At 41.9% G+C, this 18,995-nt stretch overlaps 1 protein-coding gene across 1 annotated transcript; it reads right to left on the reverse strand.

Annotated features, from left to right (window-relative positions):
- On the reverse strand, positions 1-18,188 carry LOC117268396 (aconitate hydratase, mitochondrial-like). The gene is made up of 18 exons (XM_033644794.2): positions 18,113-18,188; positions 14,680-14,822; positions 13,931-14,189; positions 11,672-11,764; positions 11,396-11,554; positions 11,110-11,260; positions 10,879-10,983; positions 10,695-10,786; positions 7,986-8,091; positions 7,425-7,582; positions 7,126-7,199; positions 6,831-6,942; positions 5,523-5,705; positions 5,103-5,198; positions 4,623-4,814; positions 4,283-4,415; positions 3,474-3,595; positions 1-1,645 (listed from the first exon to the last, which is right to left on the reverse strand). Exons 1-18 carry the CDS (start codon positions 18,146-18,148, stop codon positions 1,514-1,516), a joined length of 2,346 nt encoding a protein of 781 aa, XP_033500685.1. The 5' UTR covers positions 18,149-18,188; the 3' UTR covers positions 1-1,513.
- Between the last annotated feature and the right edge of the window lie 807 nt (positions 18,189-18,995).

The following is an 18,995-nucleotide window of genomic DNA, read 5'->3' on the forward strand; positions in this document are numbered from 1 at the left end:
GGGTTAAGGGAAAATTCACAGGGCAAATTTCACTATTTCTTGATATTTTACTGACAGAACAATTCATCGATTAATAGAGAAAATAATGGACAGAATAACCGATAATGAAAACAATAATTCATTGCAGCCCTGTGAGCGATCGTGCAGTGAAAGAGAAGCAGGGAGTGTACACAGATTCAAGGTCAAAACGAAAAGTCCAACAGCAGCAGCATAAAAACACAAGACCTCAGACGGCGTGACGATAGATTGGGCTGCAGTTGTACCGTGACAGTGGAGGGGCTGACAGGATTTCAACTGATCCTGCTTACAGTAAATAAGTCAGTGTGCCTGGTGGTTTGTTTTCACAGTGGCTCAAAACTACGACTAGTGAGGTGACACTTGTTCAAGTCGAAGGCAAACCTAGCAGCCCGCTACAGGAGGAAAATGAAGGACGACTTGTGGAGTTTGTTGCTATTTAGTGCATTTCAAGTATGCTGCGTTCCAATGGGGTTGTGTTTACCACATTCACGAGAAGAGTCCAAATAAACGCCTCCTTGTTGTGGTGTTCACAGCTTCATAAGCTGAATTTTCTGAGAGCTCTGAGTTCATGAGCTCACATTCACTTTGCTTCCCATGTCATAAACACAAGCTCAAAAGTTCCATTTGAATGCAGCATCACATTGAACATGTGGTGGAAATGTTCTTCAGGTCTGGAGATAATGAAGGAAAGGTACATTCATGTGAGTTGGACAACTCAGTGAGCTTATTGAGCTGTATGGATGGAAACCACTGCGACAAATATAAAACAGGAAGCATAATGAAGAACAACAATTGTCTGGTCTTTGGACGGACTTTGCAGTTAAAGATTTTATAGCAGGAAGCTGTTAACTCGTCATTAAATATTAGGAAACTGTTATCTCAGCTTCACCACTTCTATTTTAATCGTATTTTGAATCTAACTTTATCAATGCAGGGTCTGACTCAGGTTTGTATACTGCTAGATTCGTTCACAGATTTAGGAAAACACAGCCTCATTCAACTGTCTGTGTGTGAAACAGTCAGCTGAGCGCTGCAGGGTAACACTCAATGAACAACTAAGCTTGACAAATCTGATTTTAAACTGAGGAGTGCTGCCAGGACGAACGATGCTGCCTTTTACAGACACACACACTGCTAAGCTTCGGTTATGTGCGCTTGATTTGAGCGTGTTTGTGTAATTCTGGCTGTCGTCCGGGAGTGCTTTCACAGTAATCCTGTCTGTGCATGTGCGTGCCCATGTCAATGTGTGTGTGCGCTTTTCATCTGTGCAGCGACCTTGTGTGTGTGTGTGTGTGTGTGTGTTTTCTTTAACTGATCATGACTACAGCTGTCCCTACACCAACATTTAAACCAACAGGTCTGGTAACTGTCTACCGTTCACCTCGTCTCTTCCTCTTTGCAAAGCCCCTTTCTCTGCCCTCACTTCTCCCCTTCTTAACCCATGCCAAGGCCCCTCGGTGGCCCCTACAGGCCCCACCTCCCGCGTCTCCACCTATTACTGGAGCTCCTTCATCCTGTTGAGAGCAGAGCCGGCCCTGAACCACTCGATCTGCGTCTCGTTGAAGGAGTGGTTTAGAGTGATGGACTCCTTGCTGCCATCACTGTGCTTGATCACTGCTGCCAGGGGCTGAAAGGAGCAACGAGATGCATCAATCATTTATCCAATTTTTCTTTGACATAATGTAAAGAGAAGCTCAGCTGTCCTTTGGGGTCAATGTTTCTTTAAGCCGGGCATACACTGTATAATTTAAGTCAGTTTTAGAAATGTTTAACTGAATTCTAACTCACGCTGTACGAGTAAATCATCTGTAATGTAAAGCCAGAGCTCACGATTTATGTGCTCATTTTGTGCGGTCCGATCATCAACTCACAACCTGAGTGTGACTGTAAAGAAAGCTTGGTCGAAAGCTCTGAGGCAGGTAGAAGTTTGTTTGCTAGCTGAAGTCTGTAATGCTACACCAGTATGGTTCAAGTTGCATTATTGCCAATGTTCTTGGTTCATATACGTCATGAAAGGAGGAGGAGGAGGAGGAGGAGGAGGAAACATCAACGTGAGAAAGAGTGAGAAAAAAAACACATGATCTTGGGGAATCGACTTGTCACTCTGCCACAGCTGTGCGAGAGCCTGACAAAAATCTACTATACTTAACTAAAACTAAACTAGGATTACAGCCTTGTGGTTGTAGGCCTCCACGAACCAGTTAACATTCATGTCTGTCCAGACTCACATGTAGCAATGGCAGCAGACAATGCTTCAAATAAAGATGTTGCTGCAAAGAAGCTACAAATTCCAAAACCAAAACTAATCGGTTCACCGTTGAGTCCAACCGAATGTTCGTGCCAAATTTGACAAAATTCCCACAAGGCGTTCTTGAGATATATAGCTCACAAAAATGGGACGGACAGACAAAATCCAGTCACAGCTTTTGGTGGCAGAGGCACAAAAACTAGATGGGAGAGAACATTTTATTTATTTAACGAGAATTTAAATTAGACTTGAGAAAAAAGAAAACTAACTAGAACGATACAGGACCCATCACACCCCCTGTTTGCAGTGTTTGAGTGGCTTCCCCCTGGACGTCATCTTCGCTGCCCAAGCTGCAGGACTCAGACGAAGAGGGCTACTTTTGTTCCCAGAGCTGTCCTCCTGCTCAACTCACAGCCATCACTGACCCGCTGCCTTAGTGATTTCAATACACCCAACCCCCCATCCACCCACCTCCAAACCTTCCTTTCTCAGGAAGCTTGAGACTGTATAGGAGGGCTGGACTGGACTCTAATGCACAGCACTTTAAGAATGTGTTTTTCCACTTGTTTTTATACTGTAGTTATTTATGTCTTGTGTGTTTTTTCTCTGAACTACTCAGTGTGCTGCTCTTAAATTTAAATATTTGAATTGAACTGAATTGAATTGAACTGAATTGAACTGAATTGAATTCAAACTAAACTAAAACACTCTGGAAACTAACTGAGACTAAACTGAATTAAAAACAAAATTTAACAATAAAATAAAAATGAAAAATATAAAACTATGATACCCCTGGTTTACCAACTGCCAACCAAAATTTATGACATGTCAGAAATTCAACTGAACGTCTGGTGGCCATTCGGGAACAGATGGTCGAGCTCTGATAGCTACCTGCTCCCTGTGTACGCTGCACGAGAAATGATGCCCAACAAAGCTGAAATTCGGTCCAACTCTAAAATGAGTCATGCGGCTGTTGTGTTTGTCTTTTAATACCAATGCTGAACTTCTAAAGTGTTGCACCTGATGAATCCCTCCTGTATTTTGAAAACTAAAACCACGAAAAACTAAACTAAAACTAAATATTTTGAAGACACAAAAAAATTGGGTCCGACTCTAAATTGAGTTGTGTGGCTCAGAGAAAAATCAGGTCAGAAACGGGCTCAGATCGTACAGTGTATGGCCAGCTTTAGTGCAGAATATTGCTCACCTTGCCAGGAGCAAAGGATTTTAGCCCAGTGATTGTAATCTTGTCGTCAGGGCGAATTTTTTCGTAGTCCTGGGGGTTAGCAAAAGTCAGAGGCAGCAGGCCCTGCTTCTTCAGGTTAGTCTCTGTGAAGAGGAGAAAAGATGTAAATATGACAAATAACAAGACACCGACACTGATACTGTGCTTCCGTAAGAGAGGGGCTCTTTGTCTAGGTGCATCTGTTACAAGGTCAGGGAGCATAATGCATGTGAGTATGTGTGTCTGGTTGTTATGGACTGGTTCCAGATCTCATGATGAATAAGCTGCTCCATTTACACAGAACTCATGATGCTAGAAATCTTCTTCATCAACACCACATGGCACTGAAAGCTTTGCATACAGAAAACTGCATCAACTGCACGTAATGGTTTATTTTGTGTGTTTCTGGTTCTGAAGAAATCTTTTCACACCAAAAAATGAAAGCAATATTCCTGAGATCAGACAGCCTTTCATCTGCCCACTTACCTACATCAAGCCTTCGATAACAAACTGCCACTAATGGACTGTAATTATAACTTGGAGGCTCTCTTCCACACTACTTATTCTGGCAGACTGTAAACATGCCAGACTCAATAATCATCAGCTTGCTCTGAAAGCCAACCACACCTAAAGATGCTGCTTCCCTGCTGCCTCTACCTTTCACAAAGAAAATAAATTAAGGTTTGAGTGTAAAGATGATAAAACTGCAGTGATGCCTGAATATCTCTAAAATGAAAGACAGATTGGTGGTTGCGTGTTATTTTATTCACTCTCTGTGCTCTGAAACTTACCGTGGATTCTGGCAAAGCTCTTGACGATGATAGCGCGTCCTCCAAGGTGTCGTGGCTCCAGGGCAGCGTGCTCTCTGCTGGAACCTTCTCCATAGTTCTCATCTCCGACCACCACCCAGTTCACTCCATTGGCCTGGATTATACAGTTAAACAAGACGAAGGAAACATTTAAACTGCTGTCAGGGTGGTGACAACGTGCTAAGGAGGAAATTGGGAACTTAGTTGCTGGAAAAACATGCAACACAAAGAAAATTTTGCCTGGTGTTTGTGTGCCATTTAAATCAATGTAAAGTCTAAATGTAAAACAAATCATCAACTGACATCATCCCATCAAACTCACCTTGTAGTGGCGGGCCACATCGGGCACACCTCCGTACTCTCCTGTCAGCAGGTTTTTGACCTTGTTCACAGCATCGTTTTCACTGTTGACTGCACCAATCAGCAGATTGTTGGAGATGTTGTCCAGGTGACCACGGAACTTCAGCCAGGGCCCGGCAGCGCTGATATGGTCAGTGGTGCACTTTCCCTTCACCTACGGCCACAGAGGAAAAGAGAGGAAGAGGAGGAGTGGGCAATTCGGAGGATGAGGAAAGATGGAACAGAAATCTGACAATGGCTATTCAACGCTACACCATCCATCCATCCATCCATCCATTTTCATACACTTATCTGAGGCCAGGCGATTCTGTGCCGACTTGAGGGTTTTACTCTCAGATCAAAGAAATTTTTCCGAGACGGGTTAACTGTGGCAAAAGTCTTGTAACCTGCGCTACTCCTTACTTACACATCCACCACAGCTTCCCTTCCACTTCCTGCTCACCTTGATAAGGACCCTCATGTCCTCCAGGTCTTTTCCATGCCACTTGTCGAAGGGCTCCAGCAGCTGCAAGCGGTTGCTGGTGGGGTTCACGTCCACCTGAACAACATCAATTCAGTGTAAGACATAAAGGCTCTTCTGATAATATTTTCAAAGGATAGTGGGGCAGACAACTCCAATATCAAACTGAATTTTATTTGAACATCAAAAAATCATTTTCTGTTTTAACAACTGTCACATAACACATCTCTGTGTGAAAAAGCCTTGATCACACTGTTAGTTTACACTGACTCTTTCATGTACCTTTGCAAACTCTGACAGAAGACGCTCACCTCACTTGAAGTCTGTTTTATTAATGCTGTGCTGCTTTCTAGATTGTCGTCATAAGATACTGTATCTTATTAAATAAAAAAACAAAATCACCTTCACTGAGCCGCCCTCAGTCGGGGGGTGCTGGTAGGTGTCCTGGCCTGGGTCGAAGTCTCTGGAGGGGAGCTCGTCACCAGTAGGCGGATTCAGCTTGAACTTCTCTCCGTTAGGAGCGGTCAGGTAGTCGGTCTCTGGGTTGAAGTTGAGAGTTCCAGCAATAGCCATGGCGGTGACGATCTACAATGAATTACATAATAGGCATTTAGGGTGTGCAAATGTCAAAACCATTAAGGAATACAGAACTAAGATTTTTATTGTGAAGTCCTCTACTGATACACACTCACTATGCTGTATGTATGAGCTACTATGAGGCTGCCTATTGATGCCCATGTGGTCATGAATTGATCCTTTGCTAAGTCCTGCCCCTGGACGCAGACTGGCCAATCATAATGCAGAATCGGGCCAGCTCAGACCAGGGTCCGACAACAACACAGCTGTGCTCTATTGACTCTAATGCAGTCGTTTCACATTTCCTTCATTTTAAGGCTGGTTTTGTGGATTTGGAGCTAAATGTTGTGCCTGGGGCACGCCGTGTATTAATGATACTCGTTACCTGGAGAGGTTGGAAAAAGATATACGTTTCTTCCCTGTTCCAAAACCAAAATCAAACCCTGAAAAGTGTAGGGTTAGCTAGCTAGCTACTGAAGATATAGCCTACTGAATGTATACACATGCTGCTTTTGCTTTTTAATGATTATAACAGTGAAACAAAGACCAACCCTGCTGTACAGGAACCAGTGAAGGGAAGCAGGGAAACTTCGCTGGTGTTCAACCAGCTGTGTGTCATCGCAGTGTGTGCAGATGAATGTTGTTTGACTTCCCCCAGAGATCCCCGCCTGGTAGCAACACGGGGGTGAAGCCAAACACAGTTCCTCTGCACACACTGCGATGCCACACAGCTGGTTCAATATCAGCAAAGTTTCCCTTTATATTCATTGTCTTGTGTGGCGATCAGCAGTGATGTGGTGGTTCACTTTTACACTGTGATCTGTAGCCTATAGTTCAGCTTTAGCTTCTAACTATCTTTGTCTTTTTAACCTGTTGTTGCTGCTGAGTCAGTTTGACATCCTGGATATATCCTTCAAACACAGACTGTAGACCCCTCTGTCTGCTTCTCTCTGGAATCACTCTTTCATTTTTCCAAAAATATGATTATATTTCTTCAGGGAGTGCAGGTAGTTACAGTGTGGGCTCCATGCTTACTCTGACAGCTTGTTGGACCATCACAAAGGGGCGGGGCTTAGCGAAAGGTCAATTGCTGAGCTTGTATTTCACTTGATGTTCAACCTGCAGACTTCTTACCTCAGGAGAGGTGACAAAAGCATGAGTAGCGGGGTTGGCATCATTCCTGCCAGTGAAGTTCCTGTTGTAGGATGTGACAATAGTATTCTTCTCTCCTTTTTTCACATCCTTCCTGAAAAAAGTCAGAACATAGAGCATGTTAGTCTGATGCGTTGTGTTTAACCTGCATCACTCAGGGGAATTTTCTATTTGATCTTCCACCTTTACTACTGTGAGCCACCTGTTTCAAATCAGGTCTAAAGCCCTGCTTGTGTCCCTTAGCGGCTGAAGTTATCGTTAGAAATAGCATGCATACCTGTCCCACTGTCCGATGCAAGGTCCACAAGCGTTGGCAAGTACGATTCCACCAACATCACTCAGGATCTTGGCCTGAAACAGGTACAACATGAGTTTGAAGAAATCCTTTCTTGCATCTTTTCAACACACATCTTTGTATAAATGTTTTCTGTAAAACTACAATTACTGCCACACGGTTGTATTCCTACACCAGCCAGTCAAGTTGTAGTTCACATCCACGTCTATTCAGATTTAAACATGTAGTTAAGGCTTTAAAAGAGTTTAATGAAAGGTCAGTGATGTTGTAAAGAGACTCACATATCCGTCCCTCTCGATAGTGGCACGGATCTGCTCAGAACCTGGGGTGACTGTGAACTGGGCCTTGCACTTCAGACCTTTATCAAGAGCCTGCTTGGCCAGAGAGGCCGCTCTGCCCATGTCCTCGTAGCTGGAGTTGGTACAGCTACCGATCAGACCTGCAAGACACAAGTTCAATGTTTGTAAGAAGAGAACAAGGAAACTAAAGTGAATGAGTCTACAGTTACAGTGGAAGAGTTTAAGTATTCATCTGTGCCTATGAAATAAGAGGAAGGCTGTTAAAGAAGAGAAGACAGAAAAGACAAGCAAGCCTGTAATTTTACATCTTTGTCATCTTAATTATATTCTACTCATTCAGTCAATGACTGGAATTATACTGTACTCAGCACGCATTTTGTAAGCTACTTTGGAAGGCCACATGCAGAGCTGTAATGTGATGCCATCCTGTCAGGTCAATAACACAGCTACTAGGAACAAAGAAAGAAATATCCAATTTCATTAGACAAAGCATTAAAAATACTTACATTTGTAAGATAATACAGCTGTGTGACAAATACTGACCAACTTTAACCTCCAGGGGCCAGCCGTTCTTCTTAGCCGTAGCCCCGATATCAGACACGGGGTGGGCCAGGTCAGGGGTGAAGGGCCCGTTGATATGGGGCTTCAACTGTTAGTAGAAAAATAAGGCATAATGAATTCATAGTTCGGGTAATGTGGGACATGTGTGCGTATGCTATAAATATTGTTTTCTAAATTTGGAAACTTTTTAAAGAGGAACACTAATAATAAGCACTTAAGCTGCCTCACCATCCACATGACACAGAACGGGATGAAGCCAAAGTATGTGACTAAATGAGAAGTGGGTGCTGGAGTCTGTTTTAGTTTACAGCACTTAAATTCACCTCAGGAAAGCTTTTACTTAACATACCAACACATGCATAATTTGGTAGGTAGGCGACTCTTAAAGGGGACATCTTATATTTATTTTAAGGTTCATACTTGTATTTCAGGTTTACATGCTTTTATTAAAACAAAAACACTTTATTTTCATCATACTGTCTGTGCTAAAACACCTGTATTCACCCTGTCTGAAACACTCAGTTTTAGCACCTGTTTCTTTCAGCCCCCCTCCTAAAAACAGCCCGGTCTCCTCTAAAGTGGTCAGCTTTTTTTGTGGTTTTCCATATTTCAGTGTCTCTGCACTGTAACTGCTGCTGGAAGAATGACTGTAACGGAAAATAGCAGCAACTTCTACCGTAAAAAAGGAAAAAAAAAAAAAAACAAAACAATAAAAGCTTCTTGTTACAGGGCTGCCCCTAACTAAGAATTTTACGATATTAATTGAATTATTAAATTATGTTTTGAGCGGGGCAACACAATGGGGGGGGGGGGGGGGACATCCAATCACCAGCAGCAGCGTCAGATGGCCAAACTTCTCCCAGGAGGAACCTGATGTTTTGGTCCGGGAGGTCTGCTCGCAGTGTCCGAATATACGGAACTGCGAGCAGACCTCCACGGGCTGATGATGCAAAGGTAGCCTGGGAGGAGGTCACCACAATTGTAAATCAATGTTGCGTTTCTCTCGTGCGTGCATGCTCTCTTTCTTTCTCTCTCGCAGTCTCACTCTGTTTCTTTTCTTTTGACTTTTCTAAGATGACAGATGCTGAATATATACTCCCTATCTGATGCTGTGGCTGTTTGTGGCTGGCTGAGAGGGATGTGAACTCATTAGTTTGCAGCTGTTTAATCAAATCAGATTGGGTTTCCATTACGCGTGCCAAACGTGCCAAACGGTGCCAACCCCCTTTGATCTGACATCAGATGTGACGGGACAGTCGATATAGAGATACATTTATGTGCTGATTGCAGATAGGTGCATTGAATTGTGGTTTTGTGGGTATTTATTGCATCGTTAATGTGCCTGATATTCTGGAAACCTGCCTGTGAGGTTTTGGTGACGTGTGTGCACTGTCCGCCGGTCAGCCAAACTTCGGCTTACACCGGCTGCGCTCCCCCTGCGCTGACAGTAGATCTGGTTTCAGATGGCGAGCTTTAAGTGCACCTTCAGCGAAGCCTTTTGGCACGAAACTGTCACTGCGCCAAGCTGTATCTGTCGACACCTCCCCCTGCTGCGCCGCCACACCCATCTCAGCGCACCTCGGTCTGCCAAACTACCAAACTGAGCGCGCCTCGGGTTGCGCTGCTCGAAACTAGCTCTGCGCAGGGTTCGCCACCCTGCGCTGCACCGGGAAACTAGAACCCTTTGACTTATTTCCACCATGCCGACAGTGGGACTTATATTCATTGTGCTGACAGCTTCGGCTGATTTTTTTTTATGCGCACATGTGCCCCTAAATATTTTTTACAGTTCGCACACACATATTTTTAGTCGAGTGAAACGCTCGCACTGTCGAGCGCTGGATCTGACAGCCTGAGCACATCAGCACAAAACACTACGGCGTTCAAGATATTATTTATATCATGACAAGTCAATACTTTCGGCAGCCTAAATCTTTTATTTAGAAACTATGGCGGGTCAAATTAAACTATGGCGGGCCGCCATAGTTTCGTTAATTAATGGGAAACACTGACTGTGCTACATTACAGAGAAATACAAAACCGTACTAATGAACCTTCATTAATATAGACCTATATTTTATCTACAAGTGCACGTCACACACTGAGCGAGCCGCCTGTTAATAATGCTGTGGGCTAATGGGCATGTAGCTACTTCCATGTTTCAGATGATACGTCATGTTTGTAGTCGACCAATGAAGATGAGTTTACATATCACCTTGGGTTCGTCCTTCACCTTCTCAAAATGATCCCACACTTTGGATTTCCTGCCCGACATGTTATTAACTAGCCTGTGGAATAACCGCAGGTACCAGCCCTGGAGATTAACCTGACTTCTGTCTGACTGCTGAGCGTGGACACTTCCTGTGTCTGTCCTTTCAAATTGAAGTCACACATGGTCCAGTCATATAGGGTTTGATTTATTTTGACAAGGCGCAGCTCCTAATAGAGTTTCAGGTTTGTTTTTTCTGCAACTAAGCAACCAATGAATTCTTGCCGACTAATGACCCTTCTGGTTGACTAACATTTCGACTATTAGGGGGCAGCCCTACTACGTAATGTAAAAAACAGTAGTGTGCCTGGGGTGTGGTGGTAGAATAAGTGTTTCACCAGCCCATCACTCAGGTAAAGGCAGTCAACCTCAGGGAAACACTGGCCTTAAATTACAAGACTTGTGACAACGCTTTGACTCACCTCACTCAGGTTAATCTCAATGAGCTGGTCGTATTCACAGCCTTTATCTGGGACCAAGTCATCTATGAACTGATCGGCCACAGTCGCGATCTCTGAGAGGGAATGAGGGAGGAGACAAAGTTGTAGGTGCGACACACTGAGTGAATGAAGACTAAACAGACAGAGTAACATTAAAGAAACCGACCTCCACGGCCAGTTTTCTCCATGTATGTCCTCATGCGGTGGTTGTAGGGGAAAATGGATGTGGTGGCTCCAATCTCAGCACCCATGTTACAGATAGTGGCCATTCCTGAAAATTCAAAGTACAGTGAAATAAACTGAAGTCGCCACTGTTCTTCCTGTCTTCAATTTTCACATATAAATAAAGAGTGTCTATCACAAACACTCCAGTTTTTCAGATGTATCTCATCCTTACCAGTGCAGGAGATGGAGTCAACTCCAGGCCCGTGATACTCCACAATGGCTCCTGTGCCACCTTTTACAGTCAGGATGCCAGCCACCTTCAGGATGACATCCTTCGGAGAGGTCCAACCAGACAGGGCTCCTGTCAGCTTCACTCCAATCACCTGAGGGGAAAAAAAAAAACATGAAAAAAAAGACAAAGGTAGAAACATTTGTAGAGACACCTAGTGGTTAAAAACAGGTTGAAACTGCTTTGAAATTAAAATTCATTTACAAGATATCAAATGGCCAGAACTCACTTTCGGACACTTGAGCTCCCAGGGGATTCCAGCCATGACATCCACGGCATCAGCGCCACCCACTCCAATGCAGACGGCCCCCAGGCCACCGCCATTAGGAGTGTGGGAGTCTGTACCAATCAGCATCACTCCAGGATAGGCATAATTCTCCAGGATGATCTGTCCAAAGGAAGAGGCATTCAGAGTCAGTCAAACATTTTTTCCTGGGGCCTCAAACTTCAAACAAAGTGTAGTTTGAAATAATTTATAGCATCATTATAAATCAGTGTACTGTACCTGATGGATGATCCCTGATCCAGGTTTCCAGAAGCCAACACCATATTTAGCAGCAGCAGTGGCAAGAAAGTTGTACACTTCCTCGTTTATCTCCTGCGTTAAGAGTTATTGGCGAACAGTTATTTTCACATATGATGCATGAGAATCCTTGATGTAACCATAAAATAATAAACTTTGCTGCAGCACTTAACCCTGAACCCTGTAATCCAACAATTTGATCACACCTACAGAATTTGAACCAACCCGTTGCATCTACTGTGCCCCAAGAAAACTGTTTAAAGGGACAGTTCACCCCAAAATCACAAATACATATTCTTCCTCTTACCTGTAGTGTAATTTATCAATTCAGATTGTTAAGAGTTGCTGAATGTTAGAGATATTGGCTGTAGAGATGTCTGCCTTCTCTCTAATATAACAGAACTTGATGGCACTTGGCTTGTGGTGCTTACACGCCAAAAAATACATTTAAACAACTCAACAGCAATGTCTCTTTCCAGAAATCATGACCCAGTTACTCAAGATAATCCACAGACCTTGTTGTGAGCAGTTTCATGTAAGAACTATTTTCTTTCTACCAAAGTCCACCCATCAACTCTATCACTGTGCAGTAGGAAGCGTGCATCTATTCATAAAAGAGAGACCTTGTACTCGTGACAATGCGAGATGTAAACGTTAATGGCGTCCTCCTCAGCTGAGCTGTAACATTAGCTAGCTCAATGGACCATATGCCGCCCACCAGGACAATGCCATGATGTTGCTTCTAGTGGACAACTACAGCACTCCTCAACAAGCTTATGACCCAGAGGCAGAGGCAGACACCAAGCGGCAACCTCTGGGGCTGAAAAATGAAGCCAACGTGGAAGTGCCACTGTGTCACTGTGCAGGACAAAGTGTGCATCTACTGCAAACTCACCTAGCACCACCAAGCTAGCTAATGTCACAGCTCAGCCAAGAAGGACGCCATTAATGTTTATACCCGCTCTGTCATGAGCACAAGCCTCTCGTCCATGAGTAGATGCACACTGTCTTCTAAGCGGTGATGTGTTTGCTGGGTGTAGATTGGTAGAAAGAAAATAGTTCCTGCATGAAACTGTTCCCAACAAGGTCTGTGGATTATCTTGAGTAAGAGGAAACATATGTATTTTTGATTTTAGGTTGAACTGTTCCTTTAAGGCCGCTACCTTTGCAACCTCATCAATCCCCGCTAGCTAAGGATCAATTATTAAATAAATCTAAACAAGCCAGTTCAACACAATATACCTTACTGTTAGTTACTGAAAAGTTATCTTGAAATGCAGCTGCACTAAACAAACACTGCCCAAAATAGAAATTGGCTCTTGTTGCACTCATTGTGTTGGTTGATAAAAACTGGCTCAACTAACACAATGAGCCAAAAGTCAGAGGAGAAACTTATAAAGCTGCTGAGTCTCTCCATAACTGCTTCCTGCCGACACATTAATGGGACCTTATGAGGTTGGTATCGGATACACACTTCACAAGCAAAATGGCTTAGAGTTATAGTCTGTTGTTGTTGGCATCAACTCTGTGTGTGTGTGACAGGTTGTAAAAACCTAAACCAGCTCTGGTCCCCTGAACCTGAAGTCAGCATTACGCAGTGTTGTAATGTTTTGTCAGTCATTTTCAAACCAGAGGGACGATGACCTCCTTTTATATTTTGTTCTGTAGTAATAAGCATTCAAGTCCATGTCCACTTGTCAAAACTCTGTCTGATCAGATTAGACTGAAAATGTATGGCAGAATGAGGCCAGTAGCAAAGCAGAGAGGCACCAAAACACGCATCTCATTAGGTGAAAAGTGTCAAAGAGAAATCATTTCTTCTGTCAATAACGATTTACAACCAATGGTCGTACCATAAAAACATATTAAGGCTGTACCAAATGTCACGGTTTTAAATTTGGAGCTTCTTTCGAGGTTTGCGAATGAAGCTTTGAATGTCTGTCGTCATATTTTATGAGTCCATCACCCTAAAGAAGGCTTAAATTTGACTTTTGGACTTGACAACACTTTGGAGTAATTGGAAATGTTTGGATCACACAAGTCGGAAACTAATTCTACAAACAGTATAATACTTATAATATCAGTGTAGGCTAATCTTTATCTGCAACTGTGCAGAAATGATTTCGCAAATTTCAAATGTCAACATTATGCATGAAGCTTTTAAGCATTTAAATATTCAGTACAGCCAAAATATTAAAACTACAATATGTATAATACCACACTCCATCCATCTGTTCTCACCTTAGCTCTCTGCAGGTCCTCGGCCCCTCCGATCTGAGCCTCAATCAGATGATCACAGTGGATGGTGGAGGGAACCGCCACCCTGGGCAGACCACTGCTGATGAACTGCAGCATTGCCATCTGAGCTGTAGCATCCTGCATCGCCACGCGATCTGGACGCAGGCGCAGGTAGGTGCGGCCGCGGTCGATATCCTGCCCCGCTGGATCATCCAGGTGACCGTACACAATCTTCTCCGACAGCGTGAGAGGCCTGCCGAGCCTGGTGGGGTGGAGTAACACAAAAATGTAGCATCAGATACTACAAAAGTCTTCACTTCTTATATCTACACAAATATAGTTTAAATGTTTTTGCAGTGTCCTCCTGTGTTTTGTGTATCACTCCTGGAAAGCACTACATTTCATCTGTGGCTAAGAATCATGGAAAAGCCCTGAACAACTAAAGATACTATAGCTTATCAGGACAGCAAACATTTGGGGGCGAACTGTTCATGTAATAGTCACATAACAGCCACACAAAAGGCATTTCCTATTCCTGGATTACAGCATGTGCTAAGCGCAGTACGAGGGAACTCCAGGACATCCAAAGTTAGCTCCGTGGCCCCTGCTGACCCTGACAAGTCAACACTGTAAATGCCACAAGATTAACTGTGCAGCTGTAATGAACACCAGCCATTCCTCGTGAGCCAAACTGTAATCAATAAGGAACTCTATGTGTCCATGTGTAGTTCTGAGAAGTCTCAACTGCTGACCTCCTGCGCACAGTGTTGATGTTCTCATGCATCTTCTCATAATTAACGCTGGAGCCGGGCTCAAAGCGGCTCATGGCCACCTTGGCCTTGGCGCTGAAGGCTGAGGAGACATGAATGCGCCTTGCACCAGTTCCAAGGGCCAGCTAGACCAGAGGAAACAGAGGACAGTGTTGAGAATTAACAACAAAGTTTTAATGTACAATTTAGGACTAACATATTACGATTTTAGTTATATAATAAATACGCAGAGAAAAGAGAGGTCACTAAATTATGCAAGAATGGAACCACATGTGAGGATAGTTAAAACATAATCTGGCAAGTCGCACCAGTAACAATGTGGCCTACAGAGACGCAGAGGAATCCTCCATTTGGGTCACAAACAGGCTCCGTCAGTTTGGTTAGACATTGATCAGATCAGCAAGAGAACTTGGAATGTCTCGAACCACTCTACAAATCAGTATTGGAGCTGAACACGGCATTTTTAAATGAACAGTCATTGTTACATTGTTTTTGGATTGACAACATTTTTGGGGGATTTTTCAGTGCTGTCTTGTCAATACTTAATTTAAATGTCAGGATTATGTTCATGCTGGTAATGAAAACAGGCTGTCAAAATATTATCCAAATCTTTCTTCTCCAGCAACAGCAAACTGACATTAATCTATTTGTAGACACTGTGTAAACCATTTTAAGACCTCTCTTTTAATAACTTTAATGTACTTCAAGTGTGTGATGTAAAATTTTATTGAGGAGTAAAATAGATAATATACAACTACTGCATCAACATTCTGGCAGAAACCCAATATAACACTGAATATTAGAAATTAAATCAGAACACTGCTTAAAGAGTGAGTGATCCAAGCCAAAATATGAGGGACGCCATGTTCACTTCCTTTAGATCTCACCCTTAGTGTTGATATTCAGCAGAAAATCACAATGTTCAGAGAAAAGTGGGTTAGAGTTTATCCAGCTCATATTTCAGGGTAAGCCTCGCCCACAAGGCTGTTACTATCAGTCTGATATGCTACACTTTAAACTATGAGCACTAGAGGTACAGGCAAAGTAGTTTAGAAGAGCATCATTTACTACAAACATAATCAGTGTAAATAAACTGGCAGCAGCAGTGGAAGATTTGCTCTGATGCCTTTTCCCATTGCTCCAGGATATGTGGGTTTTTGGTGGCCAGCATTGAACAGTGGTCAAGAATAGGCAGAATAAGGCCAATTTGGTCATTCACTGGTATTTCATTAGCAGAAATAGACATTTTGGGATGTCATTAGCCCTTGCAATTTACGGAATACCTAATGTTAAGCCTAAATGCAGAGACTCTCAATCTAATCGGGTTGGTTCCCAGGCTATCTCATCATCAAAACTATACTCAGATATGTTTAAAACACTCACAGAACTCTTGTGGCCACACTAGAACACACTGACACACTATTGGGCAGCAGGCTCAGTGTTTGAGCCAGTTCTTTTGACAATAACAGGTGCAATAATTAGTTTGATTGCATGGGTTTTATATTATGTTGTAAATCAATGCAATGCTATGCTATCTAGCCTCCCTCATGTTTATATAATAAACTAAACGTGCAATAAGTGAGACTGATGGCCTTTCCTGTACTGCTTAAATATCAACTAGTTCTCTTCAAATGGAAAAAGACATCTCATAAACATTGGCAAATGGAGGTAAACGGCACATCTAAAAATCAAAGCACATTACTCTGGCAACCATTTTTGTCTTATTTCCACTTATTTTCTTATTGTGTAATTTTGTAATAGGTATGTTCTGATATTCTCCCTGTATTTTTCTCCTTATACCACTTACCATACCATATTTATTTGTGGGAATAATGCTTGTTGACATAAGTGAACGTTTATGTGTGATGACATCATCTGTGAGAATAGTTTTTGATTTATGTTCTCAAATATCAATGCAAATATTGAGATAATAAATTGACGAAGCACCACGAATAGCAAGACTGCACCTAGGGCTGAGCATTATCTTGATATTATTTCAATATTGTAATATGAGATTGAATATCATCTTAGATTTTGGATATTGTTATTATTTTTATATTTTATTTAACCTTTATTTGACCAGGAAGTTCCATTGAGACTGAAAATGTCTTTGCAAGAGAGACCTGGCCAAGATGGCAGCCAATCAAAACACATTTAAAATGCAACAAATACAACACATAATGCAAAAATCCACAATAAAACAACAACTATTCAAACATAGCGGCCTCTCAAGAGAAACAAGCGCATGTCTCTGTCACCACATTCTTTGTGACGTCACGCCCTTAAATTCATCAATGGATATAAGCATTTCTAATTTAAGATCCTTTTAAAGAGTATTCCATGTCCAAGGTGCATCGTAGGAGAATGCAGTTTTCCCCAGATCAGTTAAAATCTGCGGTACATTAAAAAGCAGCCACTTGGAGGGCGTAGCTGGTAACCAGAGGTAGGCCAGACATTTGCCCAATATTGCTTTATGGATAAAAATACACCAGTGCCAACGGTGAATGATGTCCAACCCACTTGTATCCTAAGTGCTGTCCTGTCCTGGTTTGTAGGACAATAAAATTATGTAATTTTCTGAATTTGCCAGACTGTTCTAGCTGCTGCATTGTTTGCCTTTACCCATTTTGTCATTATATCCACGTTGCTGATAAACATTTATCAAAAATCTTATTGTGTATATATTTCGAGAAAGCACCATAGTCAATCATACAATATCCTAATAATAATTCAAGGTATTTGGTTAAAATGATCATGGTATTTGAGTTTGTCCATATTGCCCAGCCCTAACCTCACCCAGCAGACAACAGAAACTCATGTATTCATCATTTACAACACATGACATAGAGTGTAGGGCGCAGGTTACTTTATGAGCAGCAGGCTGATTTATGTTAACATCCTTTAGTAAAAAATTGCTTATGGAGGGCCCTGTGTAATTCAAAATAAGCATGTACTATTTGATTTCATCCACTAACCAACAGAGGCCCAGAAACACAGCGCTCAGCATCAGCCCCAGCTGTCAGGAGTGAACTATTATAAAGAGCGTATGACGAAAACTCCGTAACCTTGCGATCACCTTGCAAACATCAAGCCACCTGGGACCGTTAGCATCCACTATTCAGTTGATACTGACTAAACTTGATGCTGCTATTAACATTATAATAACATAATACTGGTATCTGTACAGTCAGATTTGGTTTATAACCGTTACGATGCGTCGCTGTCATGAGTCAAACGAGGACACGGTGACCTGACGAACGGCGGCTCGGTGCGTACTCTTCTCTACATTTACCGGCTGTCGGTCAAGCTGGAGCAATACCGGCTGTACTAAACGTTAACAGATATCTATTGTCACATGTGTAATAGATAGCAAGGCATTTAAAAACTCTGCGAAGGAAAAATAACGTTTTCTTACCTGCAGCCTAGTGACTGTCAAACAGTAAGACGCCATTTTGTTCACTGACAAAGATGAGTGTCGGCCTCGTGTGACGTCACCGGTTTATGGAGTCCGTTATTTAATTATTGGGTTAAAAAAATTAATTAAATTAAATTCAATAAGTAAATGTTAATATTTTATAAATAAGATATTACTGAATTAAAAAAAATAATAAACGATTTTATTATTATTATTATTATTATTAATAGTAGTAGTAGTAATCTATTTAAATTAATGAGACAAACAAAGCAGTTATTCTTTTTCTTCATACAGTCCTTCTCTGAACTCTCTATTGACATCTTTGAAAAAGAAGTTTCTACACGACTTCTATGTGCCAGTTGCTACATCATATCTTGATAACACATTTATTTCATATAAACTTTATCTTGTTGTTATAGGCATAAACTAGGCAATGGTAGAAAGTAACAAGCATTTACTTAAGTACTGTAATTAAGTACAATTTTTAAGTATTTGTACTTGATTATGGTTGTTCCATTTTGAGCTACCAAAAAGTCTACTTCAACTCCACTTCATTTTAGGGACAAATGAAAAAATGTCCTTTTACATATCTACCTTTATTTGACAGGTACTTTTAAGTTTCAGATTTCATATATAGGCCTACGTAGATTTGCCCATTTATCCAACATTGTACTGATTAAAATAGATAGCTATATACAAAGTAGCCAGGACGTAAAACTACAACTATAGCTTTACCCCAGCAACACAGCATCAAAATATTGCTTACACAGTGATGCATCAAAAATGATACAAATACTTTAGAATGGGATAATTTTGGAGAAAATCTACTGCTAATATTCAGTATTTTTGTAATTTAGTATTGCTACTTTTCTTAAGTAAAAAT

This window comes from Epinephelus lanceolatus, chromosome 18 (genome assembly GCF_041903045.1).
Source record: "Epinephelus lanceolatus isolate andai-2023 chromosome 18, ASM4190304v1, whole genome shotgun sequence".
Lineage (NCBI taxonomy): Eukaryota > Metazoa > Chordata > Actinopteri > Perciformes > Serranidae > Epinephelus > Epinephelus lanceolatus.